Here is a 16,906-nt window from a genome sequence, read left to right as displayed (position 1 = left end):
ACATCAAGAGCAATTTAGTAGTGTCTTTCTTATGTACTTCATGTTTGAACTCTCAATGGAGAGTTTGTCATCTAAATATTTGATGTGGGTTTTTATACTACTCTTGGTTCAAATATGTGGATGCAAAGGTTGCATTGAAGAAGAGAAGATGGGTTTGCTTGAATTTAAGGCTTTTCTGAAATTGAATGATGGGCATGCAGATTTTCTTCTCCCTTCATGGATAGATAACAACATTAGTGACTGTTGTAACTGGGAGCGAGTTATATGCAATCCCACCACAGGTCGAGTTAAGAAGCTTTCCCTCAATGATATAAGGCAACAACAAAATATGTTGGAAGTCAATTGGTACTATTATGAAAATGTCAAATTCTGGTTACTAAATGTCTCCCTATTCCTTCCTTTTGAAGAACTTCACCATCTAAATTTGTCTGCAAACTCATTTGATGGGTTTATTGAGAATGAAGGTATGTTACCTCTCACTTTTAAAATTTCTTTTCACTTATACTCCAAACATTCTAAAGGAACTACTAGCATATGTTCTTAAAAGTGTTCAGGTGGAGACCAAATGGTCACTAATAACTATTGAATTTAATATGAGAACAACTACTAATCATTAAAATTTAAAATGTAAATTAATATTTAAAAATTATTGTTTTGAAATATTATAGATTACATTAGACTTATATATATAAGCATACTTGTTATTTATGCCATCATCTCGTACCCAACCCACTTAGAGTGAGCAATTTCGCAGTTATTAATTAATAGGAACACCTAGGCTCCCATATCCTTATCCTTTATGCTAAATTTTCTTTCTTTATCTTCCATTCCTAAAAGGCCTAATTTCCATTTTCCAAATTGATAGAGATTGGTTAAAGAAAGGTGATAATAAAATTTGACTATTGCTTTCAAATAAGGAATCACCATATTCAGAATTTCACATTTTCACCCCAAAAAAAAAACTTAGCCTTGGGTAGGGCCTAGACCTTATTGTTTTAAGTTGATGTCGGGCTAGTTTAACAATGAACAAAGTAAAGCCCAACCTATGACCATCTACGCATTTCCAAATTCCACCCATCCACAACCTATTCATATGACATTTTCAAGGACAAAATTTATTCAATTAAACCTATTAGATGGATTCTACATACAATGTTAAAATGAATATAAAAAACTTTAATTTAGAAAATAATTTCCCTTATTTAGTTAGGATTCATATTATAGGGGCACAAAGAATGAAAAATTTCATGTTTAAATTCACAAAGATCACAAAAGCTCTTTGAAGCTCTATGGACTTTTTTTATTTCTAACATTTAAACACAAAAATCACAAAATTGAATTAGAAATTTGGATACATATTCTTATATTAAAGACATGTAAGCTTACAAATTTAAGTATGAAGATCTCAACTTGTAATTACATGCTTCTAATTAAAATTATATTACTCTATTTTACAGGATTTAAAGGGTTATCAAGTTTAAAGAAATTGGAGATCTTGGACATAAGTGGTAATGAGTTTGACAAAAGTGCCTTAAAATCTTTGGGCGCAATAACATCACTCAAGACATTAGCTATTCGCAGCATGGGACTGGATGGATCTTTTCCTATTCAAGGCATGTTATGTGTCCACATTGTTTCTTTGAAATTAAGTATAATATATTTCTAACCTTTAATGTTCCTTAGTTAATCTCTCTTTTGATTCATATTTGTTGTAGAGTTAGCTAGTTCGAGAAATTTGGAAGTGTTGGATCTAAGCTATAATGATTTAGAAAGCTTTCAACTAGTGCAAGGTACTTCATTAACTTACTAAAAAAACTTATGATATTTTGTTATTAAATTAACAATATTAGCTAACAATTTCATCTCTGTTTTGATTCATATTTGATGTAAAATTAGCTAGTTTGAGAAATTTGAAAGTGCTAGATCTAAGCTACAATCATTTGGAAAGCTTTCAATTAGAACAAGGTACTTCGTTAACTTGCTAAAAAAACTTATGTTATTTTGTTATTAAATTAATGATATTAGCCAACAATTGCATCTCTCTTTTGATTCATATTTGACGCAAAATTAGCTAGTTTGAAAATTTTGAAAGTGTTAGATCTAAGCTACAATAATTTGGAAAGCTTTCAACTAGTGCAAGGTACTTGATTAACTTGCTAAAAAAACTTATGATATTTTGTTATTAAATTAAAGGTAAGATTAATCAACAAGCATCAAGCATGCACAAGATGTTTGATATAACTAACATTTTCATAAGTAATTGAAAACTTTTTTTCTATGAATTAATCAACTTGATTATCAATAAATACTTACATGTATAATATTGTTATAGTTTCATAAGTATTTTAAAATTGTCTTACAACACACACACACACACATAAAATACTTTTATGCTATGTTTGGTTTTCAAAAAATTTGAGGGAAAATGAAAGGAAAAGAAAGTAGAGAGGAAAATTAAAAGAAAAAAAAAAGTGAAGAAAAATATAAAATTGATTAAAGTGAATAAATTATTTTTATATGTTACTTTAAACTTGTTTCACTTATTTTAATTCTTCAATATAAAGATGAAAGATTTGAAAATGCATAAGTTTCTAATTATTTTTTATTATATTTTCTTTTACTTGATATTTTCTACAATACAACCAAACATGATAAAATCATTTTCTTTAATATTTTTTTTCCTTTCTTAATACTTTTCAAGAAGCAAACATAACCTTATAGTATGTTTGGTTCACATAAAATATGAGTAAAAGAAAATAAAGAAGAAAATTAGAAGAAAAGAAAAAATGAAGTAAAATAAAATAGATTTAAAATTAATAAATTATTTTTATATGCTACTACAAACTTATTTCACTTATTTTGAATGATTTAAATTCATTTCTAGTAAATAATAATGGAAATTGTAGAGAAGTTTGCATTATTCAAGGTTCACAATGACTTTTCAAGGGAAATAAAATATTTTTGCTGAAACTGAAAAAGGAATACCCTCCTAAATATAAAAATTACCCTAAGATATACATGCACCATTATTATTTATACAATCATGTAATACTTAACCAAGTCAGTGGTATTTTGGTGGTCGTTTCTGTCTTGGTTTCCAATATTTCCAATTGATAGTGCTCGGTTTATGAAAGATCATAAAATTTGACTCTAACAAGAACCTCAATTAGGGCTAATCCCTATATTTAACGTAACTAGATGACCTGAGCCTAAATGACAAGCCCAACTCATGGAAACACATCTTTCTAATGGAGCCTAAATAACCTAGCCTTAGGTAGGGCCCATGCCTTACCATTTTAAAATGTAGTCTAGTTGGTTTGACACTGGGCTAAGTAAAGCCCAACCCATGAGCATATGTGCATTTCCATCCATCCACAACCCACCAACATGGACAAACTTTGATCAATTAAACCTATTAGAAATGTATACAAAATTTTAAGTTGAGAAGATAGTTTTCCTTATGGAGTTAGGATTCATATTAAAGGGGCACAAAGCATGAATTTTCATGTTAAATTCACAAAGATCACAAAAGCTCTTTCAAGCTCTATAGACCATTTTATTTGTAACATTTCAACACAAAAGGCAAAAAATTGAATGAGGAATTTGGACATCACACACATATATGAACTTACAAATACATGTATAAAGATCACAACTTACAATTACATGCATTTGATTAAAATTATATTATTATTTTTTTACTAGATTTAAAGGATTGTTGAGTTTAAAGAAATTGGAGATCTTGGCCATTAGTGGTAATGAATTTGACAAAAGTGTCATAAAATCTTTGGGCGCAATAACATCACTCAAGACACTGGTTCTTTGCCGCATAGGACTGAATGGATCTTTTCCTATCCAAGGCATATTGCATATCTATATTGTTTTTTTGAAATTAAGTACAATATATTTCTAAATTTTAATGTTTCTTAATTAATCTCTCTTTTCATTCATATTAATTTATGCATAATTAGCTAGTTTGAGAAACTTGGAAGTATTGGATCTAAGCTATAATGATTTGGAAAGCTTTCAATTAGTGCAAGGTACTTCATTAACTTGTTAAAAAAGCTTATGATATTTTGTTATTAAATTAACTATCAAATTGACCAACAAATTCTTCTCATTAGTTACTTTTCTTTTGTAATGTCATAAAATTTCATATAAAGTAGTCTCAGTCATCGTTTCAACTTTCAAGTTCCAATTAGATGCTTCGAGCATGTACAACATGTTTGATATAACTATTATTTTCAAAAGTAATAGAAAACTTTAAAAAAAAAAATCAATTAACATGATTATCAATGAATATGACATAACCATAACAATAACCATAACATTCGAACCTTAGATATGCTATAACTATGTTTCCTTCATTCAATTTAGCAATTTTTTCCTTTCATAGGCTCCATAAAACCCTAACAAATTCATAATTTTGGGCATAGTTAGTAACAAATTCATAATTCAAGGAAAGGAAAAAACATTTTTATGTATAGATAATAATCCTAAATCTTTTAAAAAATCTCCTAAAATCATTTATGTTCATCTTTCTTTTTATGGATTTGAAAAACTCAATAATTTGAAGGAAAAGTTTACTATTTAAGAAGATTATAAATATTATAATCACCATTGAATAGATAATGGTAAAAATATTTGTAGGGAATTTAGATACTTTTATAGAAAAGTGGACAAGTGTTCTAGTTTATAAAAAACATGCATTTCTTTAGTTTGGTATAAAAAAAAGAAAAAAAAAAGATAGGTTTTGGTCATTTTTTAAAAGTAGCAAACGCTTGCATTTAAGAACAATGTCATTTCTTACACTAGTTAGTTTAATTTTCTTTTGACAGATTTTGCAAACTTAAGCAATTTGGAGATACTAGATTTGAGTTATAATTCCTTAAATGGGATTATTCCATCATCTATAAGATTGATGTCTCATCTCAAGTCTTTATCCTTGGCTAGAAATCACCTCAATGGTTCTTTACAAAATCAAGCTACGTATGTTATGATTTGTTTGTTTCATATAGATTAGAGCAGATAAATATTGTAAAAATGAGTTGTCATAGTTAATATAAGCTAGAAATAAATAACTTGCTTTTTAAATTTTATAAGCATGTGTTTGTTCTTAATGAATCTTTACAACATTCATAGTTACCAATGTTTATAATTCATAAAGACCTCATTAACAATGAGGAACAACTAATTGTAGGTAACTATGGAAAAAGTAAGGAAAACAAAATGAGGGAAAAGCAAGGAATTAGGAAAATGATTTCATCCCCATTAAAAAATTCTAAGGAATAAAAAGTTAAAATAAAGTTTTAAAAAAATGTATTTTTCAAAAATTTGATGTCTTTCCTTTCATTTTGCTATGGACAACCAAACAAGAAAATTATTTTGTAGTTCTTTTTAAAAAAAAAAAAAAATTTCTTTCATTCTCTTTTTTTTTTCCCCTACTTTATTTATTTTGCCTCAAACTTTCTTGATAGTGAACATAGCCTAAGATAAATAAGGAAGAAAATTTTTAGTATTTATTTAATTAGTTGAATTTTTCTTACTTTTTTTTTGTATTTTATCCAAATATACGAAAATTATTTCTTTATTTATTCTTTTTCCTCCTACTTTTTAGGAGTGAATCATACTTTAAAAGAAAATTAATTTTTAATTAGGAGTTAGATTTAAGGAGAAATGTGGATCATAGATAAGAAAAAAAATTAAGGAAATTGAATTTTTGAAACTAAGTCTAATCATATTGCTTCATTTGATACAAATTTGAATAAAAATTCTTTCAATGAAAATTCAAGGAAAGGAAAAAACATTTTTATGTATAGATAATAATACTAAATCTTTTAAAAAATCTCCTAACATCATTTATGTTCATCTTTCTTTTTATGGATTTGAAAAAATCAATAATTTGAAGTAAAAGTTTACTGTTGAAGAAGATTATAAATATTATAATCACCATTGAATAGATAATGTTAAAAATATTTGTTGGGAATTTAGGTACTTTTATAGAAAAGTGGACAAGTGTTCTAGTTTATGAAAACAATGCATTTCTTTAGTTAGGTATAAAAAAATAAAACTATCGGTTTTGGTCATTTATTTAAAGTAGCAAACGTCTTATTTCATTTTGTATTTAAGAACAACGCCTTTTCTTACACTAGTTATTTTAATTTTCTTTTGACAGATTTTGCAAGCTTAAGCAATTTGGAGATACTAGATTTGAGTTATAATTCCTTAACTGGGATTATTCCATCATCTATAAGATTGATGTCTCATCTCAAGTCTTTATCCTTGGCTGCAAATCACCTCAATGGTTCTTTACAAAATCAAGGTACATATGTAATGATTTGTTTGTTTCATATAGATTAAAGAAGATAAATATTGTAAAAAAAAAAAAAACAGTTGTCATAATTAATGTAAGGTAGAAATAAGTAACTTGCCTTCTAAATTATATAAGCATGTGTTTGTTCTTAATGAATCTTTACAACATTCAGAGTTACCAAAGTTTATAATTCATAAAGACCTCATTAACAGTGAGGAACAACTAATTGTAGGTAACCATGGGAAAAGTAAGGAAAACAAAATGAGGCAAAAGCAAGGAATTAGGAAAATGATATCATCCCCATAAAAAAAATTCTAAAGAATTAAAAGGTAAAAGAATGTTTTTAAAAAAAATGTATTTTTCAAAAATTTGATTTCTTTGCTTTCATTTTGCTATGGACAACCAAACAAGAAAATTATTTTGTAGTTCTTTTTTTTATTTTTTTTCTTTCATTCTTTTTTTTTCCCCCTACTTTATTTCTTTTGCCTCAAACTTTCTTCATAGTGAACATAGCCTAAGATAAATAAGGAAGAAATTTTTTAGTATTTATTTAATTAGTTTGAATTTTTCTTACTTTTTTTTTGTATTTTATCCAAATATACGAAAATTATTTCTTTATTTATTCTTTTTCCTCCTACTTTTTAGGAGTGAATCATACTTTAAAAGAAAATTAATTTTTAATTAGGAGTTAGATTTAAGGAGAAATGTGGATCATAGATAAGAAAAAAATCAAGGAAATTGAATTTTTGAAACTAAGTCTAATCATATTGCTTCATTTGATACAAATTTGAATAAAAATTCTTTCAATGAAAATTCAAGGAAAGGAAAAAACATTTTTATGTATAGATAATAATACTAAATCTTTTAAAAAGTCTCCTAACATCATTTATGTTCATCTTTCTTTTTATGGATTTGAAAAATTCAATAATTTGAAGTAAAAGTTTACTGTTGAAGAAGATTATAAATATTATAATCACCATTGAATAGATAATGTTAAAAATATTTGTTGGGAATTTAGGTACTTTTATAGAAAAGTGGACAAGTGCTCTAGTTTATGAAAACAATGCATTTCTTTAGTTAGGTATAAAAAAATAAAATTGTAGGTTTTGGTCATTTTTTTAAAGTAGCAAACGTCTTATTTCATTTGTATTTAAGAACAACGCCTTTTCTTACACTAGTTATTTTAATTTTCTTTTGACAGATTTTGCAAGCTTAAGCAATTTGGAGATACTAGATTTGAGTTATAATTCCTTAACTGGGATTCTTCCATCATCTATAAGATTGATGTCTCATCTCAAGTCTTTATCCTTGGCTGCAAATCACCTCAATGGTTCTTTACAAAATCAAGGTACATATGTAATGATTTGTTTGTTTCATATAGATTAAAGAAGATAAATATTGTAAAAAAAAAAAAGAGTTGTCATAATTAATGTAAGGTAGAAATAAGTAACTTGCCTTCTAAATTATATAAGCATGTGTTTGTTCTTAATGAATCTTTACAACATTCAGAGTTACCAAAGTTTATAATTCATAAAGACCTCATTAACAGTGAGGAACAACTAACTGTAGGTAACCATGGGAATAGTAAGGAAAACAAAATGAGGGAAAAGCAAGGAATTAGGAAAATGATTTCATCCCCATAAAAAAAAATTCTAAAGAATTAAAAGGTAAAAGAATGTTTTAAAAAAAAATGTATTTTTCAAAAATTTGATTTCTTTGCTTTCATTTTGCTATGGACAACCAAACAAGAAAATTATTTTGTAGTTCTTTTTTTTATTTTTTTTCTTTCATTCTTTTTTTTTTTTCCCCCTACTTTATTTCTTTTGCCTCAAACTTTCTTCATAGTGAACATAGCCTAAGATAAATAAGGAAGAAATTTTTTATTATTTATTTAATTAGTTTGAATTTTTCTTACTTTTTTTTGTATTTTATCCAAATATACGAAAATTATTTCTTTATTTATTCTTTTTCCTCCTACTTTTTAGGAGTGAATCATACTTTAAAAGAAAATTAATTTTTAATTAGGAGTTAGATTTAAGGAGAAATGTGGATCATAGATAAGAAAAAAATCAAGGAAATTGAATTTTTGAAACTAAGTCTAATCATATTGCTTCATTTGATACAAATTTGAATAAAAATTCTTTCAATGAAAATTCAAGGAAAGGAAAAAACATTTTTATGTATAGATAATAATACTAAATCTTTTAAAAAGTCTCCTAACATCATTTATGTTCATCTTTCTTTTTATGGATTTGAAAAAATCAATAATTTGAAGTAAAAGTTTACTGTTGAAGAAGATTATAAATATTATAATCACCATTGAATAGATAATGTTAAAAATATTTGTTGGGAATTTAGGTACTTTTATAGAAAAGTGGACAAGTGCTCTAGTTTATGAAAACAATGCATTTCTTTAGTTAGGTATAAAAAAATAAAATTGTAGGTTTTGGTCATTTTTTTAAAGTAGCAAACGTCTTATTTCATTTGTATTTAAGAACAAGGCATTTTCTTACACTAGCTATTTTAATTTTCTTTTCACAGCTTTTGCAAGCTTAAGCAATTTGGAGATACTAGATTTGAGTTATAATTCCTTGAGTGGGCTTATTCCATCATCTATAAGATTGATGTCTCATCTCAAGTCTTTATCCTTGGCTGCAAATCACCTCAATGGTTCTTTACAAAATCAAGGTACATATGTAATGATTTGTTTGTTTCATATAGATTAGAGAAGATAAGTATTGTAAAAACGAGTTGTCATAGTTAATGTAAGGTAGAAATAAATAACTTGCTTTTTAAATTTTATAAGCATGTGTTTGTTCTTAATGAATCTTTACAACATTCAGAGTTACCAAAGTTTATAATTCATAAAGACCTCATTAACAGTGAGGAACAACTAACTGTAGGTAACCATGGGAAAAGTAAGGAAAACAAAATGAGGGAAAAGCAAGGAATTAGGAAAATGATTTCATCCCCATAAAAAAAAAATTCTAAAGAATAAAAAGGTAAAAGAAAGTTTTAAAAAAAATGTATTTTTCAAAAATTTGATTTCTTTGCTTTCATTTTGCTATGGACAACCAAACAAGAAAATTATTTTGTAGTTCTTTTTTTTTAAAAAAAAAAAAAAATTCTTTCATTCTCTTTTTTTTTCCCCCTACTTTATTTCTTTTGCCTCAAACTTTCTTCATAGTGAACATAGCCTAAGATAAATAAGGAAGAAATTTTTTAGTATTTATTTAATTAGTTTGAATTTTTCTTACTTTTTTTTTGTATTTTATCCAAATATACGAAAATTATTTCTTTATTTATTCTTTTTCCTCCTACTTTTTAGGAGTGAATCATACTTTAAAAGAAAATTAATTTTTAATTAGAAGTTAGATTTAAGGAGAAACGTGGATCATAGATAATAAAAAAATTAAGGAAATTGAATTTTTGAAACTAAGTCTAATCATATTGCTTCATTTGATACAAATTTGAATAAAAATTCTTTCAATGAAAATTCAAGGAAAGGAAAAAACATTTTTATGTATAGATAATAATACTAAATCTTTTAAAAAATCTCCTAACATCATTTATGTTCATCTTTCTTTTTATGGATTTGAAAAAATCAATAATTTGAAGTAAAAGTTTACTGTTGAAGAAGATTATAAATATTATAATCACCGTTGAATAGATAATGTTAAAAATATTTGTTGGGAATTTAGGTACTTTTATAGAAAAGTGGACAAGTGTTCTAGTTTATGAAAACAATGCATTTCTTTAGTTAGGTATAAAAAAATAAAACTATCGGTTTTGGTCATTTATTTAAAGTAGCAAACGTCTTATTTCATTTTGTATTTAAGAACAACGCCTTTTCTTACACTAGTTATTTTAATTTTCTTTTGACAGATTTTGCAAGCTTAAGCAATTTGGAGATACTAGATTTGAGTTATAATTCCTTAACTGGGATTATTCCATCATCTATAAGATTGATGTCTCATCTCAAGTCTTTATCCTTGGCTGCAAATCACCTCAATGGTTCTTTACAAAATCAAGGTACATATGTAATGATTTGTTTGTTTCATATAGATTAAAGAAGATAAATATTGTAAAAAAAAAAAAAGAGTTGTCATAATTAATGTAAGGTAGAAATAAGTAACTTGCCTTCTAAATTATATAAGCATGTGTTTGTTCTTAATGAATCTTTACAACATTCAGAGTTACCAAAGTTTATAATTCATAAAGACCTCATTAACAGTGAGGAACAACTAACTGTAGGTAACCATGGGAATAGTAAGGAAAACAAAATGAGGGAAAAGCAAGGAATTAGGAAAATGATTTCATCCCCATAAAAAAAAATTCTAAAGAATTAAAAGGTAAAAGAATGTTTTAAAAAAAATGTATTTTTCAAAAATTTGATTTCTTTGCTTTCATTTTGCTATGGACAACCAAACAAGAAAATTATTTTGTAGTTCTTTTTTTTATTTTTTTTTCTTTCATTCTTTTTTTTTTCCCCCTACTTTATTTCTTTTGCCTCAAACTTTCTTCATAGTGAACATATCCTAAGATAAATAAGGAAGAAATTTTTTAGTATTTATTTAATTAGTTTGAATTTTTCTTACTTTTTTTTTTGTATTTGATCCAAATATACGAAAATTATTTCTTTATTTATTCTTTTTCCTCCTACTTTTTAGGAGTGAATCATACTTTAAAAGAAAATTAATTTTTAATTAGGAGTTAGATTTAAGGAGAAATGTGGATCATAGATAAGAAAAAAATCAAGGAAATTGAATTTTTGAAACTAAGTCTAATCATATTGCTTCATTTGATACAAATTTGAATAAAAATTCTTTCAATGAAAATTCAAGGAAAGGAAAAAACATTTTTATGTATAGATAATAATACTAAATCTTTTAAAAAGTCTCCTAACATCATTTATGTTCATCTTTCTTTTTATGGATTTGAAAAAATCAATAATTTGAAGTAAAAGTTTACTGTTGAAGAAGATTATAAATATTATAATCACCATTGAATAGATAATGTTAAAAATATTTGTTGGGAATTTAGGTACTTTTATAGAAAAGTGGACAAGTGCTCTAGTTTATGAAAACAATGCATTTCTTTAGTTAGGTATAAAAAAATAAAATTGTAGGTTTTGGTCATTTTTTTAAAGTAGCAAACGTTTTATTTCATTTGTATTTAAGAACAATGCATTTTCTTACACTAGTTATTTTAATTTTCTTTTGACAGATTTTGCAAGCTTAAGCAATTTGGAGATACTAGATTTGAGTTATAATTCCTTAACTGGGATTATTCCATCATCTATAAGATTGATGTCTCATCTCAAATCTTTATCCTTGGCTGCAAATCACCTCAATGGTTATTTACAAAATCAAGGTACATATGTAATGATTTGTTTGTTTCATATAGATTAAAGAAGATAAATATTGTAAAAAAAAAAGAGTTGTCATAGTTAATGTAAGGTAGAAATAAGTAACTTGCCTTCTAAATTATATAAGCATGTGTTTGTTCTTAATGAATCTTTACAACATTCAGAGTTACCAAAGTTTATAATTCATAAAGACCTCATTAACAGTGAGGAACAACTAATTGTAGGTAACCATGGGAATAGTAAGGAAAACAAAATGAGGGAAAAGCAAGGAATTAGGAAAATGATTTCATCCCCATAAAAAAAAAATTCTAAAGAATTAAAAGGTAAAAGAATGTTTTAAAAAAAATGTATTTTTCAAAAATTTGATTTCTTTGCTTTCATTTTGCTATGGACAACCAAACAAGAAAATTATTTTGTAGTTCTTTTTTTTATTTTTTTTTCTTTCATTCTTTTTTTTTTCCCCCTACTTTATTTCTTTTGCCTCAAACTTTCTTCATAGTGAACATATCCTAAGATAAATAAGGAAGAAATTTTTTATTATTTATTTAATTAGTTTGAATTTTTCTTACTTTTTTTTTTGTATTTTATCCAAATATACGAAAATTATTTATTTATTTATTCTTTTTCCTCCTACTTTTTAGGAGTGAATCATACTTTAAAAGAAAATTAATTTTTAATTAGGAGTTAGATTTAAGGAGAAATGTGGATCATAGATAAGAAAAAAATCAAGGAAATTGAATTTTTGAAACTAAGTCTAATCATATTGCTTCATTTGATACAAATTTGAATAAAAATTCTTTCAATGAAAATTCAAGGAAAGGAAAAAACATTTTTATGTATAGATAATAATACTAAATCTTTTAAAAAGTCTCCTAACATCATTTATGTTCATCTTTCTTTTTATGGATTTGAAAAAATCAATAATTTGAAGTAAAAGTTTACTGTTGAAGAAGATTATAAATATTATAATCACCATTGAATAGATAATGTTAAAAATATTTGTTGGGAATTTAGGTACTTTTATAGAAAAGTGGACAAGTGCTCTAGTTTATGAAAACAATGCATTTCTTTAGTTAGGTATAAAAAAATAAAATTGTAGGTTTTGGTCATTTTTTTAAAGTAGCAAACGTCTTATTTCATTTGTATTTAAGAACAATGCATTTTCTTACACTAGCTATTTTAATTTTCTTTTCACAGCTTTTGCAAGCTTAAGCAATTTGGAGATACTAGATTTGAGTTATAATTCCTTGAGTGGGATTATTCCATCATCTATAAGATTGATGTCTCATCTCAAATCTTTATCCTTGGCTGGAAATCACCTCAATGGTTCTTTACAAAATCAAGGTACATATGTAATGATTTGTTTGTTTCATATAGATTAGAGAAGATAAGTATTGTAAAAACGAGTTGTCATAGTTAATGTAAGGTAGAAATAAATAACTTGCTTTTTAAATTTTATAAGCATGTGTTTGTTCTTAATGAATCTTTACAACATTCATAGTTACCAATGTTTATAATTCATAAATGACCTCATTAACAATGAGGAACAACTAATTGCAGGTAACTATGAAAAAAGTAAGGAAAACAAAATAAGGAAAAAGCAAGGAATTAGGAAAATTATTTCATGCCCATAAAAAAATTCTAAAGAATAAAAAGGTAAAAGAAAGTTTTAAAAAATGTATTTTTCTTTACTCTATTTTTTTTCTTTTTTCTTATTGCTTTTCAAGTACTTTAAACTTTAATGAAGAGTTACATAGATTTATAGAGAAACAATGCAACTGGTAACAAAAAATTAAGGAAATTTAATTTTTTGAGAGTAAGTATAATGAGATTGGTTTGTTTGGTACAAAATTTGAATAAAAATTCTTTCAATGAAAATTCAAGGAAAGGAAAAAAAAACAACTTGATCTCTAGACTATAATACTAAATCACTTAAAAAATCTCCTAACATCATTTATGTTTATCTTTCTTTTTATGGATTTAAAAAACTCAATAATGTGGAGAAAACTGATTCAAGGAAGAATAATTTTTAGAGTAAAAGATTATTATTTAAGAAGATCTTAAATATTATAGTCATTGTTGAATATGATAAATGATAAAAATAAGATAAAATAAAGTCATTGGAAATTTAGATACTTTTATGGAAAGATAGACAACGTGCTCTAGTTTATAAGACGAATGCATTTTCCCAGTTTGGTATGAGAAAAGATAAAATGATAGGTTTTGATAATTTTTTAAGGTAGTTTGTTTAAATCATTTTAATTTATTGTGATTTAAGAACAATAACTTTTATTACATTAGTTATTTTGATTTTTTTTTTTGATAGATTTTGCAAGCTTAAGCAATTTGGAGATATTGGACTTGAGTTATAATTCATTTAGTGGGATCCTTCCATCGTCTATAAGATTGATGTCTTCTCTCAAGTCTTTATCTCTAGCTGGAAATCAACTCAATGGTTCCTTACCAAATCAAGGTACATATACTATGATTACAAGTTTTTCTATTTTCTTTTTTAACATCTTGTTTGTTCTTTATGCCAATTAAGTCATGCATGTCTATTAATTTTTGGTATTTAATGAAAAACTTTATTCTTAATTCATAAAGACCTCATCAACTGTAAGTAATAGCTAGTTGTAAGTTTGGGGGCATTGACAAGACGAGGAGATGATTGGTTGCATGTCTTATTCTCTTTTGTAGGCTTTTGCCAACTGAACAAGCTTCAAGAGTTGGATCTTAATTCCAACTTCTTCCAAGGGATCCTTCCTCCATGTTTGAATAATTTAACATCTCTGAGGTTATTGGATCTTTCTCACAACCTATTCTCTGGAAATGTTTCTTCTTCTCTCTTGCCTAGTCTCACATCCCTGGAGTACATCGATCTCAGTTATAATCTTTTTGAGGGTCCATTCTCTTTCAACTCTTTTGCTAATCACTCCAACCTTCAAGTGGTCATACATGGAAGTGATAACAACAAATTTGAGATAGAAACTGAATATCCAGTTGGTTGGGTTCCCCTGTTTCAGTTGAAAGTGCTTGTGCTATCCAACTATAAGCTCATCGGTGACTTTCCTGGTTTTCTTCGATACCAATTCAGATTAACCGTGGTTGATCTCTCCCATAATAACTTGACTGGAAGTTTCCCCAATTGGCTACTTGAAAACAATACGAGACTAGAATATCTAGTCCTGAGGAATAACTCTTTAATGGGTCAACTACTTCCCCTCAGACCTAATAGTCGTATCACTTCATTGGATATCTCAGACAACCGACTTGTTGGGGAACTTCAACAAAATGTGGCCAATATGATTCCAAATATTGAGCATCTAAATTTGTCCAACAACGGTTTTGAAGGTATTCTCCCATCCTCAATAGCCGAAATGAGTTCCTTATGGTCGTTGGATTTGTCTGCTAATAGTTTCTCAGGGGAAGTACCAAAGCAATTGCTTGTGGCAAAAGATTTGGAGTTTTTGAAATTATCAAATAATAAATTTCATGGTGAAATATTTTCAAGGGACTTTAACTTGACTTCGTTAGAGTTTTTGCATTTGGACAATAATCAGTTCAAAGGAACACTATCAAATGTAATCTCCAGAAGCTCTTGGTTAAGGGTGTTGGATGTGAGCAACAACAACATGTCAGGTGAAATTCCAAGCTGGATAGGTAACATGACCGATTTGACTACACTGGTGTTGGGCAACAATAGTTTTAAAGGCAAATTACCACCTGAGATTTCTCAATTGCAGCGGTTGGAGTTTCTTGACGTTTCTCAAAACACTCTTTCAGGATCTCTTCCTTCTTTGAAGAGCATAGAGTATTTAAAGCATCTACATTTGCAAGGGAACATGTTTACAGGATTAATACCCAGAGATTTTCTCAATTCCTCAAATCTATTGACTTTGGATATCAGAGACAACAGGTTATTTGGAAGTATCCCCAATTCAATCTCTAGACTTTTGGAGCTAAGGATTTTTTTGCTAAGAGGAAACCTTTTAAGTGGTTTCATTCCAAATCAGCTTTGTCATTTGACTAAAATAAGCTTGATGGATCTTTCAAACAACAATTTTTCTGGGTCAATTCCCAAATGCTTTGGTCATATCCAATTTGGAGACTTCAAAACTGAGCACAATGTGTATAAACCGATGTTTAATCCATATTCATTTTTCTCTATATATACAGGTTACTTAGTAAAATATTTATTTTTCTCTACTGAGGCACACCGTGATGAAGTAGATGAAGTTGAGTTTGTTACCAAGAACAGGTCTAACTCCTACGGAGGTGGCATCCTTGATTTCATGTCTGGATTGGACTTATCATGTAACAACTTGACAGGTGAAATCCCTCGTGAACTTGGAATGCTAAGTTCGATTTTGGCATTGAATTTGTCTCATAATCAATTGAAGGGCTCCGTTCCAAAGAGTTTCTCCAAACTTTCTCAAATAGAGAGCTTAGACCTTTCTTATAATAAACTGAGTGGAGAAATTCCTCCAGAGTTTATTGGACTCAATTTTTTAGAGGTGTTCAATGTGGCTCACAACAACATCTCTGGTAGAGTTCCAGATATGAAAGAACAATTTGGGACATTTGGTGAAAGCAGCTATGAAGATAATCCTTTTCTTTGTGGGCCAATGTTAAAGAGGAAATGCAACACAAGTATTGAGTCACCAAACTCACCATCACAACCTTCTCAAGAAAGTGAGGCAAAATGGTATGATATCGATCATGTTGTTTTCTTTGCAAGTTTTGTTGCATCATATATCATGATATTGCTAGGATTTGCAGCCATCCTTTACATCAACCCTTATTGGCGTCAAAGATGGTTCAATTTTATTGAGGAATGTATATATTTTCGTTATTATTTTGCTTTTGATACTCATTCCAAGTTATTAGCATATTTGTGTAATTAGATACTTTTAGTTTGGATGATGTTTGTATAATTAACCACTACTTGTTTCTGGCATAGAACCAAATATGGTGATACAAATAATAATCATCTTTGTGTTTACTAGTGAAATAATTGTTATCATTTAAAGTCTATCTTTGCTTAAATTTCAGTATCCCTTGTTTGTAATTTCAATTTTTATTTTGTTTTATATTTTTTTTTAATTTAATATCTTAAGTACATTACTTTTGAGGTTACTTTATTAGGTATGGTGTTTACTTTTATATAGATAAATTGAAACTTTTAAGATTTTTTTAGCATTTGAGTAATTTCATGTTCACATTAG

At 27.2% G+C, this 16,906-nt stretch overlaps 1 protein-coding gene across 1 annotated transcript; it reads left to right on the top strand.

Annotated features, from left to right (window-relative positions):
• Positions 1-16,692, top strand: LOC100255021 (receptor-like protein 14). The gene is made up of 11 exons (XM_059739683.1): positions 1-464; positions 1,458-1,613; positions 1,716-1,790; positions 6,176-6,322; positions 7,515-7,661; positions 8,855-9,001; positions 10,199-10,345; positions 11,540-11,686; positions 12,879-13,025; positions 14,008-14,154; positions 14,379-16,692. Exons 1-11 carry the CDS (start codon positions 32-34, stop codon positions 16,583-16,585), a joined length of 3,900 nt encoding a protein of 1,299 aa, XP_059595666.1. The 5' UTR covers positions 1-31; the 3' UTR covers positions 16,586-16,692.
• Positions 16,693-16,906: the final 214 nt, after the last annotated feature.

Source organism: Vitis vinifera, chromosome 9 (genome assembly GCF_030704535.1).
Source record: "Vitis vinifera cultivar Pinot Noir 40024 chromosome 9, ASM3070453v1".
Lineage (NCBI taxonomy): Eukaryota > Viridiplantae > Streptophyta > Magnoliopsida > Vitales > Vitaceae > Vitis > Vitis vinifera.
This window is presented reverse-complemented; position numbering and strand designations above follow the sequence as displayed.

Excerpts from the sequence above, each read along its gene's own strand:
- LOC100255021 (XM_059739683.1), top strand. The coding sequence starts at position 32 with ATGTACTTCATGTTTGAACTCTCAATGGAGAGTTTGTCATCTAAATAT. Across the intron at positions 465-1,457 it reads TGGGTTTATTGAGAATGAAG|GATTTAAAGGGTTATCAAGT; the intron begins GTATGTTACCTC and ends TCTATTTTACAG. Across the intron at positions 13,026-14,007 it reads TGGTTCTTTACAAAATCAAG|ATTTTGCAAGCTTAAGCAAT; the intron begins GTACATATGTAA and ends TTTTTTTGATAG.